Source organism: Hibiscus syriacus, unplaced genomic scaffold (assembly GCF_006381635.1).
Source record: "Hibiscus syriacus cultivar Baekdansim isolate YM2019G1 unplaced genomic scaffold, ASM638163v2 tig00110895_pilon, whole genome shotgun sequence".
Classification (NCBI taxonomy): domain Eukaryota; kingdom Viridiplantae; phylum Streptophyta; class Magnoliopsida; order Malvales; family Malvaceae; genus Hibiscus; species Hibiscus syriacus.
Genome location: NW_024062903.1, coordinates 479,286 through 495,739, shown reverse-complemented (window position 1 = coordinate 495,739; position 16,454 = coordinate 479,286). Strand labels below are relative to the sequence as shown.

The 16,454-nt window shown below is 31.1% G+C and overlaps 2 protein-coding genes across 2 annotated transcripts; both read left to right on the top strand.

The window, feature by feature from the left end:
- Positions 1 to 7,631: 7,631 nt before the first annotated feature.
- Positions 7,632 to 9,173, top strand: LOC120146110 (salicylate/benzoate carboxyl methyltransferase-like). The gene is made up of 4 exons (XM_039159764.1): positions 7,632 to 7,751; positions 7,842 to 8,249; positions 8,328 to 8,576; positions 8,646 to 9,173. The coding sequence occupies exons 1-4, from the start codon at positions 7,677 to 7,679 to the stop codon at positions 9,021 to 9,023; spliced, it is 1,110 nt and encodes a 369-aa protein (XP_039015695.1). The 5' UTR covers positions 7,632 to 7,676; the 3' UTR covers positions 9,024 to 9,173.
- Positions 9,174 to 11,783: 2,610 nt separating this feature from the next.
- LOC120146111 (S-adenosyl-L-methionine:benzoic acid/salicylic acid carboxyl methyltransferase 3-like) lies at positions 11,784 to 13,140 on the top strand. The gene is made up of 4 exons (XM_039159765.1): positions 11,784 to 11,862; positions 11,954 to 12,361; positions 12,439 to 12,687; positions 12,761 to 13,140. Exons 1-4 carry the CDS (start codon positions 11,788 to 11,790, stop codon positions 13,136 to 13,138), a joined length of 1,110 nt encoding a protein of 369 aa, XP_039015696.1. The 5' UTR covers positions 11,784 to 11,787; the 3' UTR covers positions 13,139 to 13,140.
- Positions 13,141 to 16,454: the final 3,314 nt, after the last annotated feature.

Here is a 16,454-nt window from a genome sequence, read left to right as displayed (position 1 = left end):
GGAATCTGTCATTGTCTTATTTCTTCGACCCCTTTCGGTGTTTTGATTTTATCTATTGTGTCTATAGTTTGGTGGATTTTGTCCTTTCTTTTCTCTGTCCTTGTTGATATTGACATTTTGATTGAATCTTCTATTCTGACTTGTGCCTTGAATGAAGTTGTTAGGCTGAGGTAAAGATTTTTTTATCTTTATCCTTTTCCTCTGATTTGTTTGTAAATTGTCGTTTATCCTCTTTTTGATTTCCCCCCTATCAGTCTCCTTTCTTCCCTCGGTTTCCTTGTGATTTTCTGTTGATTCTGTAGGTATACTTTTTCCAGTTTCACGTTCCTCGCTTAATGCATGGAATCGATTCTCATTAAAATTTTCTTGGGTTTTGTTCTGTTGAATTTTGTTATTTCCTCGCATTTTTTTGTCTCATTTGATCCAACATCCAAGGGCCATATCGATCTTTTTTGCTAGCATTCCGTTCAGTTTCTTCTTCAATTGGTAAAACCGAATCTTGGCTTTCATTCCCTTCTTTGTTCAGACGTTCTTCTTTCTCTTTTTCCTTCTATGAATTATCAAGAATTTTCACAGGACAATAATCGGATTTGTGTCCCACCATACCTCAGTGGAAACAGATTTGATGAATGCCTTCATACTTTATATTGAGAATCATGTTCCCTATTCAGATTTTTGAAAAAAATGGCTTGTCTAGGTCAATTTCTACAGACATTCTTGTGAATTTCCCTCTTGTAGTCCAAGTTGTTCGGTAGTCAACTTTCAAAGGTGAACCGATTAGTTTTCCAATGTTCACAAGGATACCTTCGTCAAAATATTCAACAAACAGTCCCGATACGTGAATCCACACCGAGGTGGACGATATGTTTTCTTTTTTTGCGATGAAGTTTGGTTTTCATTTCTGCACCGTTAGGTAGTGATCTAATATCTTCCAAGGCCCCTCGGTCAGAACTTTCATTCTGTCATTGAAACTTTGAAATTTCACTGCGTAAAATCCGGTTTCCAAATCAATACAATCGTATTCACTTTCAAGTTTCCACATAGAGTATATTCTGTTTATTAGAGCTTTATAGGCAATGTTTTTTCCTAGGACCTTTATAATCAAGGCTTTTCTCCAAGGCCTCCTGATTCTCTCTTTTGTATTTGTGTCAATCTTGACTGTTGGGATATCTGATGCACGCTGTGAGTGCTATAAATTGAATGTAAAATATGTGTAAGTATACAAAGTCGATCAAGTAATACAATACTGAGTGAATATCGTTTCCATAGGGATTGGAAGGATTTTAAAAGATGTTACAACAAAAAGGGCGTCACTAAGTATATTGTGTATAAATATATATATGATGGTATAGACTATTGAATAAATTTTGGTCGTGGCACAAATGGTATGAACATGTGAAAAAGATATAGTTGTGGCGAAAGTTTTAGGGTGGTGATGAGGTGAACAATAAAATACCGCTATGGCAGAAATTTAAGTGCTGAAGTAATAGAAAAATAATGATGTATCAAGAATTTAAAATTGAACTTCGACGAATGAAATAAGACTTGAAAACCTCACACAATCAAGCTTCTATAGGGGTAATTAGCTGGGTTTGCTATGGCGAAAGTTTATTATGTCTCAAATGGTCTGAGTATTCCATGCCTATGTTGTCCGACATGATTTACTAATAGTGCTCCTAGGATATCTCTATAAGGAACCTAATAAAACTAATGCTACGACAATACCTCTTAGCGTAAACTACAACACTAGCTTATCAAATACGTCATATCCCTTTTAGTCGAATGAAACACTTTCCTTATATCTAGGGTGGATTAGAACCCAACCATCTCGGTTTAGTTCCCTTGCTCACGTAGATCTAGCCTAACTCTCTCGATATTAGGCATTTATACTTGGAAAATAACAATCTCTCAAAAGCTCTTACAAGATTAAGCACTTAAAATAATAACAATGAGCAAAACGACATTTAAACATAGAAATACCTCATCCATTCATTAACACAAAATAAAATCCATCCAAATCAAATCCACGCCAAATAAATTTGTTCATGCTGGGGCTAAGTTAATCATTCATCATCCTTAAGTACAAACCCATGGAGAAAATAAAGAAATAAGATCACAAGGAGATTAAAACTCTCAAATGAGTTGTGCCATGAAGCTTTAGACCACCGTCGTAAACCTCTTTAGCGAGCTAGCCTCTCTCAAGGCCCTAGTTGCTACCTCCGTGAAGCTCGACTATGGAGGACACCACGAAAAAAGAGAGGAAAAAGAAGAAGATGAAGAAATGGTGAACTACCGCCTCCTTGCTTAAGTCATTCCCCAAAAGTCCTCCCAAATGTAGGGTATCCTTAAGTATTTATAGTGGGGAATTTTCTAGGTTTTGGGCCTAAAAATTCCCTTTATACCTTAGGAATCACACCGTACACGTGAATATGAGGTAGGGTGACAGGTGGTCCCGGAAATATCAGTAGGGCAGTGCATTCACGTGAGTCTTGGACAGTTGGCAGCTAGATATTTTTGCTATTTTGTCCTTTTTTGCTCCTAGCTTTTTTGTAAAGTTTTGCCACTACAAAACTTTTTGTCCTTTACTCCATAATGTTATAGTGAAACTTTTCTCCTTGGCTACTTTCCTTTCCTGTACAACACCACAACCATAAGACCCTTCTCTTTAGTAGCATCAGTTTTATCAATAAATTTATATTGCAACAAGACTTTTCCACCAAATGCAACTAAATGCTATGAAAATGGCTTTAAACTATCAATAACTAAGTAAAAAGACCTTAAAATAGTCTTTTTACGGAGTTTATCAATATCATTATCTTGAAATTCCTCTTTTTCTTCTGATTCATAGTGTTCTTCTTCAATTCTTGCAGTGCTTTTGAATATTCCTGTGAAAATTGTAGAATATGCCATTGTGTCTCGCCAAGACTTTGTTTGAATTTGTTCTTCTCCTGCAATGTCTTCGTCTTGCCTTCTAACTCTTTTATTGCTATTGCTCTTGCTTGTATTTTCATTGTTTTCTCCCGCCTGGATCACCATGGTGACCATCGAGTCTTCTCCTTGCATTTGCGTACCAAAGAAACCAAGGAAAATCGATCTTGTTCAGAGAAAAATCAACCATGTTCAGAGAGAAAAAATTCTCTAAATTAAATTAATCATTTAACAATAACATTTTTAATCATTCTAGGTTAATATATATTTTTTAATTTTTTTAATAATTTAATTTTAATTTTAAATTTTTTATATTTAATTTTTTCTATATTTGTATGTTTAAATTTAAAATTTATAATCTCAATGTAATATTATAAAAAAATGAAATGGATACACATACATTTTCGCATTTTTTAATCGAAATTCACTATTAGTTACAAAAAATACGAGCTTTATCACATTACACCAAGGTTTGTGGACATGGTAAAATTTGAGGTTCTTCTCTGTGAACCTACAAAAGGTTGTTAATGAGACTTTACCTTTTGCATCTATAGCGCCTTCAACTTCCTTAAGGATTAGAGCACGAAGATAACTACTCGTTGATCTTCTAGGAGCCTTTTACATGCACAATATCCTTTCTATCCGGTCAATGTGATTTCAACCACCACAATTATTAGCCATTAGAACTGACTTGTCAAATTATTCATTTCCTTGTGTAATAACACCAAAAAGTAAATAAATCAATGAATTTTAATGACTTAAAACCTAATAGATATGTAACCTTTTCCAAGGCTAAGATGACTTTACAAAAAAAAAAAGCTGTGTGTATTTGAAAAATCATTATAAATTTATGTGATAGAAATTTCTCACCATAAAAGCAATATGCATTGAAGTGCAATTGCATCAAAATCAATGCTAAACACATAATCAATCTTCAATGCGCGAAAGCCAACGTGATTTTTAAGAATCTTTCTTTGGAGATAGAAATCTTTTCCAACATGTCTATTCTTTCTTCAATCTAAATGAAAAATCAACATGTAGCTTCGACTTGCAATTTTTTTTGAATTTGGTTTGAGCCATAATTTTTTTTTGAATTTTCTTTGAATTTACAATCTGCATTACAAGTCATTAATAATCATCATTAGATACATTAAAGCAAGGTTACCTTATAGATAGACAATGCTTTATCTTGCCCCATGTCATTTGAATATGTTTTCAAAACCTCAATTTATTATTGAGGAATATGGACTTCATCGCATAAAATACAATCTCCATATAAAAAGACATTCGAATGCTCCTCCTATGGCAATAATTCTTTTTATTTCATTCGTACGATTAAGATTAAACTTATAATCAAGTTCGTCTCGGATTTAAAATAAGAAATAATCTATCCTAAGATTGTTAAACTAAATGTTAATATGAGATAAAAATAATAATAATAAACAAATATTATTATATAATCAAACGAAGCACGATAAATAATGAGAATTAAAGTAAAGAAATGAAATTTGTTACTCATATATAGGCATGAAATGGGATGAACGGAGTTAGAAATAACTTTCTAGGTGTTATCCTAATTCAACTTTGTGAATTGTATCTCAAAGTTGTTTTTGTAACTTGTGTTATGCCTTAGAATTGTGCAAGTAGCCTATATATAAAGGAGGAAATGGATTGAAGGGTTAAGAACTTTCGATGAAAGTACTTAACCTTTCAATTAAAGGATTTATCCTTTTGATGAAAAGGGCTTAACCTTTTCATGAAAGGATTTAATCTTTTCATGAAGAGAATTGTTGAATAGGTATGATTGAATGGGTGCAACTTTAAACCAAAAATTAAGTTCATTCATCAAGTGACATGACTTACTATTAATTAGTTATAAATAACATCAATTCATTCAATAATTTTTCCAACATGCCCTAGGAAGGTCCCTGGTCAGAAGTGGGTTTCAAGGGGTATAACTAAACCTGTCATGTTGTAGAAGTAGAAGGAAGTGTCTGAAGGTGTTATTAAGGGTAAGGAGGCCTTGAGGAGACTCAAGTGGTTGTTTCTCCTTTTACTGGTGAAGGGTGAGAGATGTTTTAAGTTCTCTGTTAAGGGAGTTGGCAAGGGAGTGCGCAGCCTTAAATGGGTCTACTAAGGGTTCGGGTAGGTTGAACTCTGAAAATAGGTTTGCTATTTTAACTGAACCTATAATTACTAATTTGGATTACACGATAAAGGGGTTGGGGATGGTGTAGGAGGTGTTATTTCTCTAAAGAAGCATAAAACAGCTGTTGTATGAGTGGCTGAATTGGTTAAGGAGTTGAAGCAAGATAAAAGGTTTCAGTTGGATAGGAGAAGGGGTAGTAAGGTGGTGCAGGCTTCCTCTGAGAGTATTTATTAATTTGTTATGCAGTGCTCAGTCTGGAAAGTTAGAGGATTGAATTGACTTCTTAAACAAAAGCAGATTGTTAGTATAGCTTGGAGTTAAAGGTGGATGTAATTGTGCTCTTGGAAACTATGATTAAACACCATAACAAATGTATTGTTCTTAAAAAATAGTTTTAAGGGTTGGTATTGTTGTGATAGCTATATGAATGCTAGCAATGGTAGGATTTGGATCTTATAGAGAGTAGGGTTATTCGATGTGGTGGCTTCATCCGAGCATAATATCACTTGTAGGGTTCAACATAGCGGTGAGAATGATTTTTTCATTATTTTTATGGGTACATTGATGGCATTGGTAGAAGGTTTCTATGGAGTCGTTTGTTTTATGACCGTGAGATAGCTCTGATTCCAGTGGTGAGTTTGACTTTTCTAGGGACATGGAAGAGTTTTAGGAGTGTGTCCATGCTCTTGATCTCCTTTATCATGCATTTGTATGGTCTATTTTTTGTTGCTACAATCACCAGCTGGATCGACTCTTAAGTAGGAAATTGGACAAGGTTAGGGTGAGCTCTAGTTGGTATTTTTCCTTTTCTCACTATTTTATTGAATTATTGGCTCTTGAAGTTTCAGATCACTGCCCTATGTTTCATAGCACCATATTAAAATTATCAGACTAAATTACAAAAATTAAAAATAAACAGGGATCAATTTCGGTTGAAAGCTTGAATTTACTCATAATTTTTGATTAAATATTAATATAAAATATAACATTTAACATATAAAGTATAAATGTTGATTTAATATAATTATACACATAAACTTTTAATGATTTTAAAATGAAAAGTTTCTCTCTTCTCTCTTTCCTTACTTTTTTAAAATTTTAGTGAAACTTCGAAATATGAACTTTTTCTTTTCTCTATTTTCTCCCTACATTATTAAATGGTTTATACTTATCAATATTTTAAAACCGTTTTATATAATCTAATGTATAATCTAATAAAATTAATAATCAATAAATAAATCATTTAATAAAAATAATTTAAATAAAATAATTAATAATTTAAAGTTATTATTATTAGTATTATAAAAAAATAAATGATTTATTAATTATTATTTACACATATATAAAGCAAATTTTTTAATTTAATAGTTATATTTAAATTTATTTTTCTAATGGTCATAATAAATTATGTGCTTTAAATATTGAATAATTATTTTTAATATATTTATCGATTATAAAGTATTATTTTAATTGAAATTTTAAATATATTTATAAATTACATTATAAAAAGTAAATTTATTAATCTAATGATCATTATTAATAATATGCCTTACATGGTGAAGAATTATTTTGTCAATTGTCGTGTTAGAATATCAATTGTCAATTACAATTTACAAATTTATAACTTACAAGACAGGTAAATACCAAGTTGAATCAATATCATATCAGTTTAACAACAAATTGGATAATTTACATGTCTGATCAATTAACATGTTGAGTAAAATCGAATCTCGGATCGTTTAAAGTCGAGTTATATAAGTTATTTACCAGTTTAATACCGGGTTGAGGTTCATGTTAGGTCGGATGCAGGTCGAGTTAGGTTATCACGTTATCAAGTTCAATTCAGATTTAGGTGGTTCTCGAGTGGGGTTCAGATCCAAAATAACTAGGTTTAATTCGGGTTCAAATCAACATCAATTCAGAATTAAATCGTTTTTAGTTTATGACACCTCATATTATAAATGGATTAAATTTAAATCAATTTTTAAATCGAGTCAATTTTTACATCCTAATTATTATGGTTGGTTTGATATTAAAGAAATATGAAGAAATAAAAGTAATGGACCGATCCCCACGTTTTAATTTCTTATAATTTTAATATTTATTTTTTTAATAAAATATTTTTTTTTATTCATAAGTTTATTTTCCACACTTACCAAATATTGGACGCTTTAGCTGCAGGAATAAAACAATGAAAAGTACCTTTCATCCACTAATTTTATCACCGAATTATTGAACAAAGACAAACCGATCATTTATCAGAATATCTCTCGCTTATTGATTTCGTCATTCTCTTGTTGTTAACAAACTTATTCATAAAGAAGACTGAGGCGGTCGTTATTGGACAGCTCTTTCCAAAGAACGTCGATTTTTTTGACCAAACTGAATGTGTGAACCTAATTAAAAATTAAAGACGAAATAATGTGGAAAAAACCATACAGTTTCAGCGTATAAACAATTAATTACTAGGCAGATGCATCCATAATCCATGTTTGATTCGTGTGGGTATATATATACACACACACACATCAGAATGTTAAGGAAAACACGCCAGAAAACACTAAAGTACACAAGTTTGTAAAGAAATTAAGCAAGCACAATGACAGAAGCAAAGGTTCTCCGTATGAACGCAGCAGATCATGAAATTAGCTATGCTAATAATTCAGTTCTTCAAGTCTGTTTTTGAACATTATTACATGATTTCTGCTTTATAGATATTCTTTTTTCCGACAAATATCATACTAACCAGTCTTTGTGCTTTCAGAAAGCAGTGATATCAAAGATAACACCAATCATTGAAGAATCGGTCAGAGATATGTTCAAGGAAATGGCTCCAGCTTGTATAAAGGTGGCAGACTTGGGATGCTCTTCAGGACCTAACACCTTCCACACTATATCTCAAGTTATAGACACTATCCATGGGATATGTAAGCGAGAAGCGTTGCAATTTCCAGAGTTTGAAGTGCTTCTAAATGATCTCCCGGACAATGACTTCAACTCTGTGTTCAAGTCGGTTCCTGATTTCATTGAGAGGCTGAAGAAAGAGAAAGGAGATATGGTACAAGAAAGGTGTTTTGTAGGAGGAGTTGCGGGCTCTTTCTATGACAGACTCTTTTCAACTACAAGCCTTCACTTTGTCAATTCTTCCTATGCGCTTCATTGGCTCACAAAGGTTGGTCACTTGACCAAAACCATTCTCTTTGAATCAAAAATCTATTTTAATCTCCTTTAACTTTGATTTTATCACCAGCTCCCAGTTGGGCTACAGAACAATAAGGGAAACGTATACATGGCAAGATCAAGTCCTCCCAATGTCTTCCAAGCTTATGCGGACCAATTTCAGAAAGACTTCACGAATTTTCTAAGCTTGCGCTCCAAAGAAATCATACCCCAAGGCCGTATGGTGCTAACCTTTATGGCTAGGAAAAATACCGACCCTTCCGACGAAGACTATGGTTGGGAGCTTGTTGCTAAATCACTTGTTGATTTGGTTGCACAGGTGCCGTATAATCCATTTACTCTATTTCTACAATTATTCAATTGCAATAAATTAACTTAAGAATTGCAGGGACTTGTAGAAGAGACAGATGTGGATTCATTCAACCTTCCTTTTTATACACCTTGCAAAGAAGAAGTGGCTGAGATTGTCTCGAAGGAAGGATCATTTGAAATTACTGATCTGCAAGTTTTCGAAGTGGACGCCGATCCTGTAAATACAAATGAGATACTCTGTAACAAAGACTTCGGTTTCAACATTTATACGCAAATGGGGAAAAATATTGCGAATACCATCAGAGCCGTTATAGAGCCAATGATCTGCAGTCATTTTGGAGATGCTATAATCGACAAGTTATTCACAAGGCTTGCTGCAAATGTGGAGGACGTTTTAATTGATTCCATGCTCAATAGGAGGGTTAACATTGTAGTTTCCTTGAAAAAGAAGTAGTTAATAAAGGAATTGATGGCTCAAAAGGCAACGGATAATGAAAGGTTTCTCAATTAAAATTTTTAAATATATTTTGAGTTTGAACATGTGGGTTTGATGTTGTATTCTCTCTCTCTATATATATAAATAAAAGTTGGTTTTGTAGCAAAATGATTGCTGAATAAATGAGAGCAAGTCAACTAAAAATTCTTGCATCATATTTGTAAGTATTCATTTGTTGTATATATTGTTTTTACTACCTGCAACTTAAAACTGCAAATATTGATAAATAATAAATAAAGATACTCTGGACATAATATAAATAAAATCCGTCAAGACATAATATAAATAATATTTATACAGTTATTATCACTTGAACAGAAAATAATTTTTTTTCAAAAAAGTAATTTAAATTCGAGACTCCGGTCCTCGAGATGTCAATATGGTTCTAACATCTTGAAATATCTAAAAGGGAGAAATAAAGGGGGTGAGCTATAAATCTCAATGCAGTCAAAATATGTGAATAAATAGACTATTCAAAAAAATCAACAAGGATAATCACAGTATGAATCATAATATTTATAGTGCGAGTAAATATGCAGATATAAATACACTCATACACCGTACACCGTTCGTAGAGTAGGTTCGAATCCAAAGTGGAATTCACCCATCGGGTGAACACACTAAACTTCTCTATCAATCCCAACCGAGAATGACATGATAACATAACATATATCCAATTTCCAATCTAATCCGAATGTAAAAAAAATTACATAATCACATAATCTGAATACATAACATAAAGTCAGAATCCAATAGACCAACATGCGTCACATAACATATAACCAATTTGCATTTAATACACTCAATTTTCACAAAACAGTCTTGCTTCCCATCAATCAACAAGGGAAAAAAAAAAGATATTCATATATATCACCACTATATCGACAATAATTTAATTATTTCAAATTCAACAGAAAATTTATCAAATATAATTAAAACGGTTATAGCACGGTAAGACACACAACTAAAATAACGCTTTGGATTAAAGGGTTTACTAAGCAAGTGATTACTGACGACCAAGTACTGCAAAACTCAATTGACATATTTTGTTGTATGTGGCGGTATAGAAAACAAAATATGAAGAAATGAAATGGATTGATTCATTCACATTTTATTTATTTACTTCAATTTCAATATTGTTGAGTATAGGTAGTTATTATTAGAGGTGACAGTTGAATCGTTCGGATTGTGTATGAGTTTGATTATTTTTGTATACAGTTTTATAAATTTTTAATTATAAATTTTATTATCAATTAACTAGATTTTTAATTATAAATTTTATTATCAATTAACTAGATTTTTAAATATAAATATAATATTTTCATTGAATTTTTATAATGTAATAACTATATTTGAATGAATATTGATTTAACTAGTTTTATAAATGATATTATAGTCTTGATAATATTTTAACTTTAAATCATAATTGAAAATAAATATTTTTAGATTACAAAAATAAACTATATTTATATTAAATTTAAGTAGTAATATTTTTTCATGTATGGAAAAAATAAAATAATTTGGAAACTAATTTAAAAAATAAAAAATAAATATTTTTTCCAAACATTGACCGAAACTAATTCTGTATTTTTCATATGAAATTTTCTTCATTCCTAACTAACATGGGGCTTACCAGGTCAATGTCTGCATATTGGCCGTTCTAGATGGCTGAATATAAAAAAGAAAAGTATCTTTCATACATTAGTTTTGTTATCGAAATGACACTTTTCCTAAATATTATATCAATACGTATAGAATACACCTATGTTGGAGAAATCGGGTTATTTCCCACACGAACGTAGTTTTAAAATTGACATAAAATATCAAGATCAAAACCACCAAAGGTTGCACATTAGATAAACCCGTCAAACTATTGAATAATGAAACACAATGAAAAAACCGAATAAAAAACAATAAAAGAGAGAACACACCAAATTTACGAGGTTCGATAAGAATATCGTCTACTCCTCGGGCACCACATCGGATGATAACTTCACTATCAACAAATATTACAACAAATGAAATTTTTTAGAATTCCCAAACTGAGAGAATGAAGAAAACAAGAGGAATAGAGAACTTATTTTAGGATGATTTCTAATGAAATACTTAGCCTATTTATAGTTGAGTTTTAAGGACTAAACTTATAAATAATCTAATATTTTAGGGACCAAAGATGAAATTCACATGTGCAAAGTTGGTCACTTACCAAAGATGAATTTTCCAATAAGTTGGTCACCAACCAAATATAAAATTCCCATGTGTAAAATTGGCCACCTACTAAAGATGAATTTTCCAACTTGTCAAATTTAACAATTTACAAACCAAACCTAACAAAATGATAATAATAATAATAATAATAATAATAATAATAATAATAATAATAATAATAATAATAATAATAATAATAATAATAATAATAATAATAATAATAATAATAATAATAATAATAATAATAATAATAATAATAATAATAATAATAATAATAATAATAATAATAATAATAATAATAATAATAATAATAATAATAATAATAATAATAATAATAATAATAATAATAATAATAATAATAATAATAATAGAAAAGAGCTTGTTGGTCGTTATCGGATAGCTATGTTCAAAGAAATACGTATAGAAAACCCGTAGTCTTTGAATATATTTTCACAGCAGGGTACAAAGGAAACGCCACATTATATCAATTTTGTTAAGAAGCTGATCAAGCAAAATGGCAGAAGCAAAGGTTCTTCGCATGAACGAAGCAGATCATGAAATTAGTTATGCCAATAATTCTGTTATTCAAGTACGTTTTTCAATATTATTCATTAATTTCTCCATTTTATTCCTACTTTTCTTCAACAAATATAGGCTAAAACACTTGTTTGTGCTTTTAGAACGCAGTGATATTAAAGGTAATGCCAATCATTGAAGAATCCGTCTCAGATATGTTCAGCAAAACTATTCCAACTTGCATGAAGGTGGCAGACTTGGGTTGCTCTTCAGGTCCTAACACCTTCATGACTATATCTAAAGTTATCGACACCATCCATGGGATATGTAAGACACACCGATTGAAATTACCCGAATTTGAAGTGATTCTAAATGATCTTCCAGAGAATGACTTCAACTCTGTGTTTAAGTCATTTCCTGGTTTCATTGAGAGGCTGAAGAAAGAGAAAGGAGATATGGTGAAGGAAAGGTGTTATATAGGGGTTGTTGCAGGTTCTTTCTATCACAGGCTATTCCCAACCAGAAGCCTCCACTTCGTGCATTCTTCTTATGCCTTGCATTGGCTGTCAATGGTCAGTCATTTTACGAAATTCAAACAATTAATTATCTTCGATACCTGTTTTGATGTTATGATCATGCTTGTGGTTAGGTCCCAGTTGGAGTGGAGAACAACAAGGGCAACATATGCATGGCAAAATCAAGTCCTCCCAATGTTGTCAAGGCTTATGCACAGCAATTTCGGAAAGACTTGACAAATTTTTTAAGCATGCGCTCTAAAGAAATAATACCCCAAGGTCGTATGGTGCTAACCTTTACAGCTAGGAAAAACCCAAATCCCTCCAACGAAGATTATGGTTTGGAGCTTGTTGCTATATCCCTTCTTGACTTGGTTGCACAGGTTTGTTTTGATCCGAAAGAATGTTGGCTACAGTTATTCTATTGTAATAAACTAACTTTTTGAAGAACTGTAGGGAGTTGTGAAAGAGGCTGATGTGGATTCATTCAACCTTCCTTTATATGCACCCTGCAGAGAAGAAGTGGCTGATATTGTTGAGAGAGAAGGATCGTTTGAAATTGAGGAGCTACGAGTTTTCGAAGTGGACGTCAATTGCTTAAATAGAGACGAGCAGCTCCGTAACAAAGACTTGGGTTTCAACATTAATATGCAAATGGGGAAAAAGTATGCAAATACTATGAGAGCTGTTTTGGAGCCAATGATCTGCAGTCATTTTGGAGATGCTATAATTGACGAGTTATTCATAAGGTTTGCAGAAAATGCAGCGAATCCTCCAAAAAATTCAATGCATCAAAGTAAGGTTAACATTGTGGTTTCAATGGAAAAGAAGTAGTTAATAAGGGAGGGCCTTAATTACAACTAAATGATGGTCCGATACGCAATGGATAAAGAAAGATTTCCTAATCAGGACTTTAAGTTTTATGTTTAAGATTAATCGTGTGCATTATGTAATAATCCATTCTATCCTATCTACTTCGTATTTATTTTGCCTGTATGTTTCAATTTAGTTTAGTGTTATAGTTCTAACTATTTATTTATGTTTTTTTAATTATGCTAGTACATTTTTTTTAATTTTGTAACACCCTAAATCCAATGCAGGTCTACATTAGGTTTAAAGTGCTACGTTCAAGCTCACGAACGACCCAAAATCCACAATATAAAAATTTCTGATTTAAAATTTCTCAAAAACCATCTTCAGTATTTTAAATACAAAACATCTGACAATTGAGATACTTAGTATACAAAATATGAAGCTCCAACTCATTTGTGATCCACAAAATATGCAACATTTTCAAAACAAAACTAGACATTAGACAGAATATATATATTTATATATATAAATAGCTTACCAGGTCAAATTCTTTAAAAGAGAATTTTATTCGTTCCTAATTAGCATAATGCTTACCAAGCTAATATCTGCATATCCGCTGTTGTAGATGCAGGAATAAATAATAATACTATTTGTTCTTTATTGACTTTTCTTATCAATTTTTTTTATTTTGATTCATTATTATTTAGAAAGAAATTACATGAATATTATTTAAAATTTATTACTGTTAAAAATATAAAAAAATATATTTTAAAAATCTTCAAAATTTTAAATATATATTTTATAAGATTTAATAGTTTAAAATATTTAAAATAATCATATCAAAGTTTAAATTTTTTATTTTAAAAATTCAATAAAAAAACAAATTTTATAAAAGAAAGCATGTTGGTCAATATCTATTGGAATAGTTAGTTGCGCGTACTTTTAAGGAAATGCCAATCATCGAAGAATCCGTCTCAGATATGTTCAGCAAAAATTTTAAATATTTTTTCCTAAAAAAAGCAAATAAGTCTTTGATTTTAAAAAAATTATTTTAACTCTCGAAAAATCAATTTAGTACATTTGACACATCACCAACCATCGTGAATTATCATGTCAAGACCGTAATAATCAACGACGAAAATCGTTAGTCAAAGGATCCTATCAAATGTGTTTTCTAAATTTGAAGGCCACATTAAATGTAAAAAGATACAGGATCACATTACTTTTTTGAAGTACGATAACCTTATTTATCCTTTACCAAAAATTGACAAAAAAAAAATATTATTAGAAACACAATGTGTATAATATGCATGCAAGTCAAAGTGTAATAAATGCATTTTCTGGTCCTAAAATCCAATGTGTTGGCAACCATAAATATGTACACATATATTTTCTTATTTTGATGTTGCCATTACTTCTGAGTATAATTAAAATGGGTAATTTTTTTGTTAATCTTTGATACTTATAAGTGGTAGTGTATGTTCTAAAGATTTTCAATAATTTGATAATGAACACTCGAATATATTATAATTTTATAATTTGTATTGCATTTCTTATTTTTTTTTTCTGGATTCAGTTGCCACCATTTGTTTCCCTTATTATTTTAACTACTTATATCTAATTTATTGATCGACTATTTTAAATAGAATTTATAAGGACTAATACTTAAATTGATCGACTGTTTCACAATTTAATTTATTCAATTTATAAACGTCAAAATCTGAATTTATATAGTGGGACTAAAATAAAAGAGAAATAGATTATGCGGCCAAATCCTTTTCCTAATTGATAAGAAGTGGATGCAAGAATTTATAGAGTGCTCGTTTTGGACTAATCATAAAGCAATCATCCAACGATTTTCTTAAATTCGGCGAAGTTTGTCCCCGTCTTTGCGCTTGTTGTTTTGTTACATGGAGGGTTTAATGGAGAGGGAACTCTTTTCTTCAACAACTAAAACCTTCTAAAAAATCTCATTGAGTCATTGTATGCTTTTTTTCTTTTTTTCTTTCTGATTTTAATTTTTTAATGCACAATTTGTAATGATAAAATCCGTAATTCTAACATTCAAATTTAAATTCACAATTTTCTCAGTATTTATTAATAAAAATAAATTAATTGCATTATTCGTTAACGATTCACCCTTTTTAATATAAACGAAAAATCGCGATTTATGAAGGAACAATAGTTGATCAATGTTTCTATGTAAGAGATAATTAGTCATGGAAAAACGGGATAATAAATGGTTGTCCCTTTTTTCCCATATGTATGGGGTAAGGGGGAGGTAAGATATTAGGCTGCCCCCAACACCAAATTAAGAGCAGCTTCCGTAGGAGACCTCCGAATTATGAAATGCCCTCCGTGAGAAAAAACGGGATAATGATGGGTGTTAATTGTAGAAGGTTCCAAGCCTTTTATCAATTTTGATGGGAGGTATTTATAATGGTCTTAACTAATAACGTCAAATATAGAATTATTATGTCTATTTGTAGATCGTTAGATTAGATAGATCTCATAGTGATAAAATGTTGATACTCCGGCACAGTGGTCGGGCATCGTTGAACTACAATACTTAATGAAGAAGAGAAAGACATTAATCAATGATAACAAATAAATGAGGAGCATTAGGTTTTTTACAAACTGTAGAAATGAATTACACTAGATGTTCTTTAACCCATCATAATAGGAGGCTTATATAGTCCATTAAGTGTTGCTAACAAACCAGTTAAAGTGTAACTGCCTAATAACAAAATAATAAATATTAACTAATTCTATTAACATTCTAACATTCATCCTATTTCTTCGACCTTCTTGAGGTAAAGATTAGCACTTGAGCTGGTTCTTGATAAAGAAATATGCTTTCTCTTCATTCACCATTCTGTCTTTCTTTCTTCACTCTTTCATTTAAAGATCCTTAAAATATCTATTCCTTTTATTTAGGTTATTTATCGATAATCGAAACTTCTATGATTCATTCCGTTAAATCGAAAGTGCTATGCTTCATTTCAATGAACTTTATTCACCTTTCTTTTTTTTTCTTTTTCATCCTCTTATCCAAAGTTCCTTTAGATTTTGCGTCATGGACACTTGGCTGTGAAGATTTCAAATCCCATGATACCTTGTCATTAGAAGCAACAAATCATGAAAAAACTAGAACAAACAGCTCTTAAGAAAATAAACTAACAATGTATACCGAGAACCAAACATCAGAATCAACAGTCAGTAACCACATAAACTAGTGATTCAATTAATGATCAAAGTGAACGAACTTGAATCAGCAACTCAAGACTCCCAAAATGCCCTAATGGAGGATTAAAGCGCAAAATCAACATCAAAATCT

Bases quoted from the DNA above. Each gene is read 5' to 3' on its own strand.
- LOC120146110 (XM_039159764.1), top strand. From the start codon at position 7,677: ATGACAGAAGCAAAGGTTCTCCGTATGAACGCAGCAGATCATGAAATT. The intron at 7,752-7,841 runs GTCTGTTTTTGA...TTGTGCTTTCAG, and splicing joins CTAATAATTCAGTTCTTCAA to AAAGCAGTGATATCAAAGAT. The intron at 8,577-8,645 runs GTGCCGTATAAT...TAAGAATTGCAG, and splicing joins TTGTTGATTTGGTTGCACAG to GGACTTGTAGAAGAGACAGA.
- LOC120146111 (XM_039159765.1), top strand. From the start codon at position 11,788: ATGGCAGAAGCAAAGGTTCTTCGCATGAACGAAGCAGATCATGAAATT. The intron at 11,863-11,953 runs GTACGTTTTTCA...TTGTGCTTTTAG, and splicing joins CCAATAATTCTGTTATTCAA to AACGCAGTGATATTAAAGGT. The intron at 12,362-12,438 runs GTCAGTCATTTT...GCTTGTGGTTAG, and splicing joins CCTTGCATTGGCTGTCAATG to GTCCCAGTTGGAGTGGAGAA.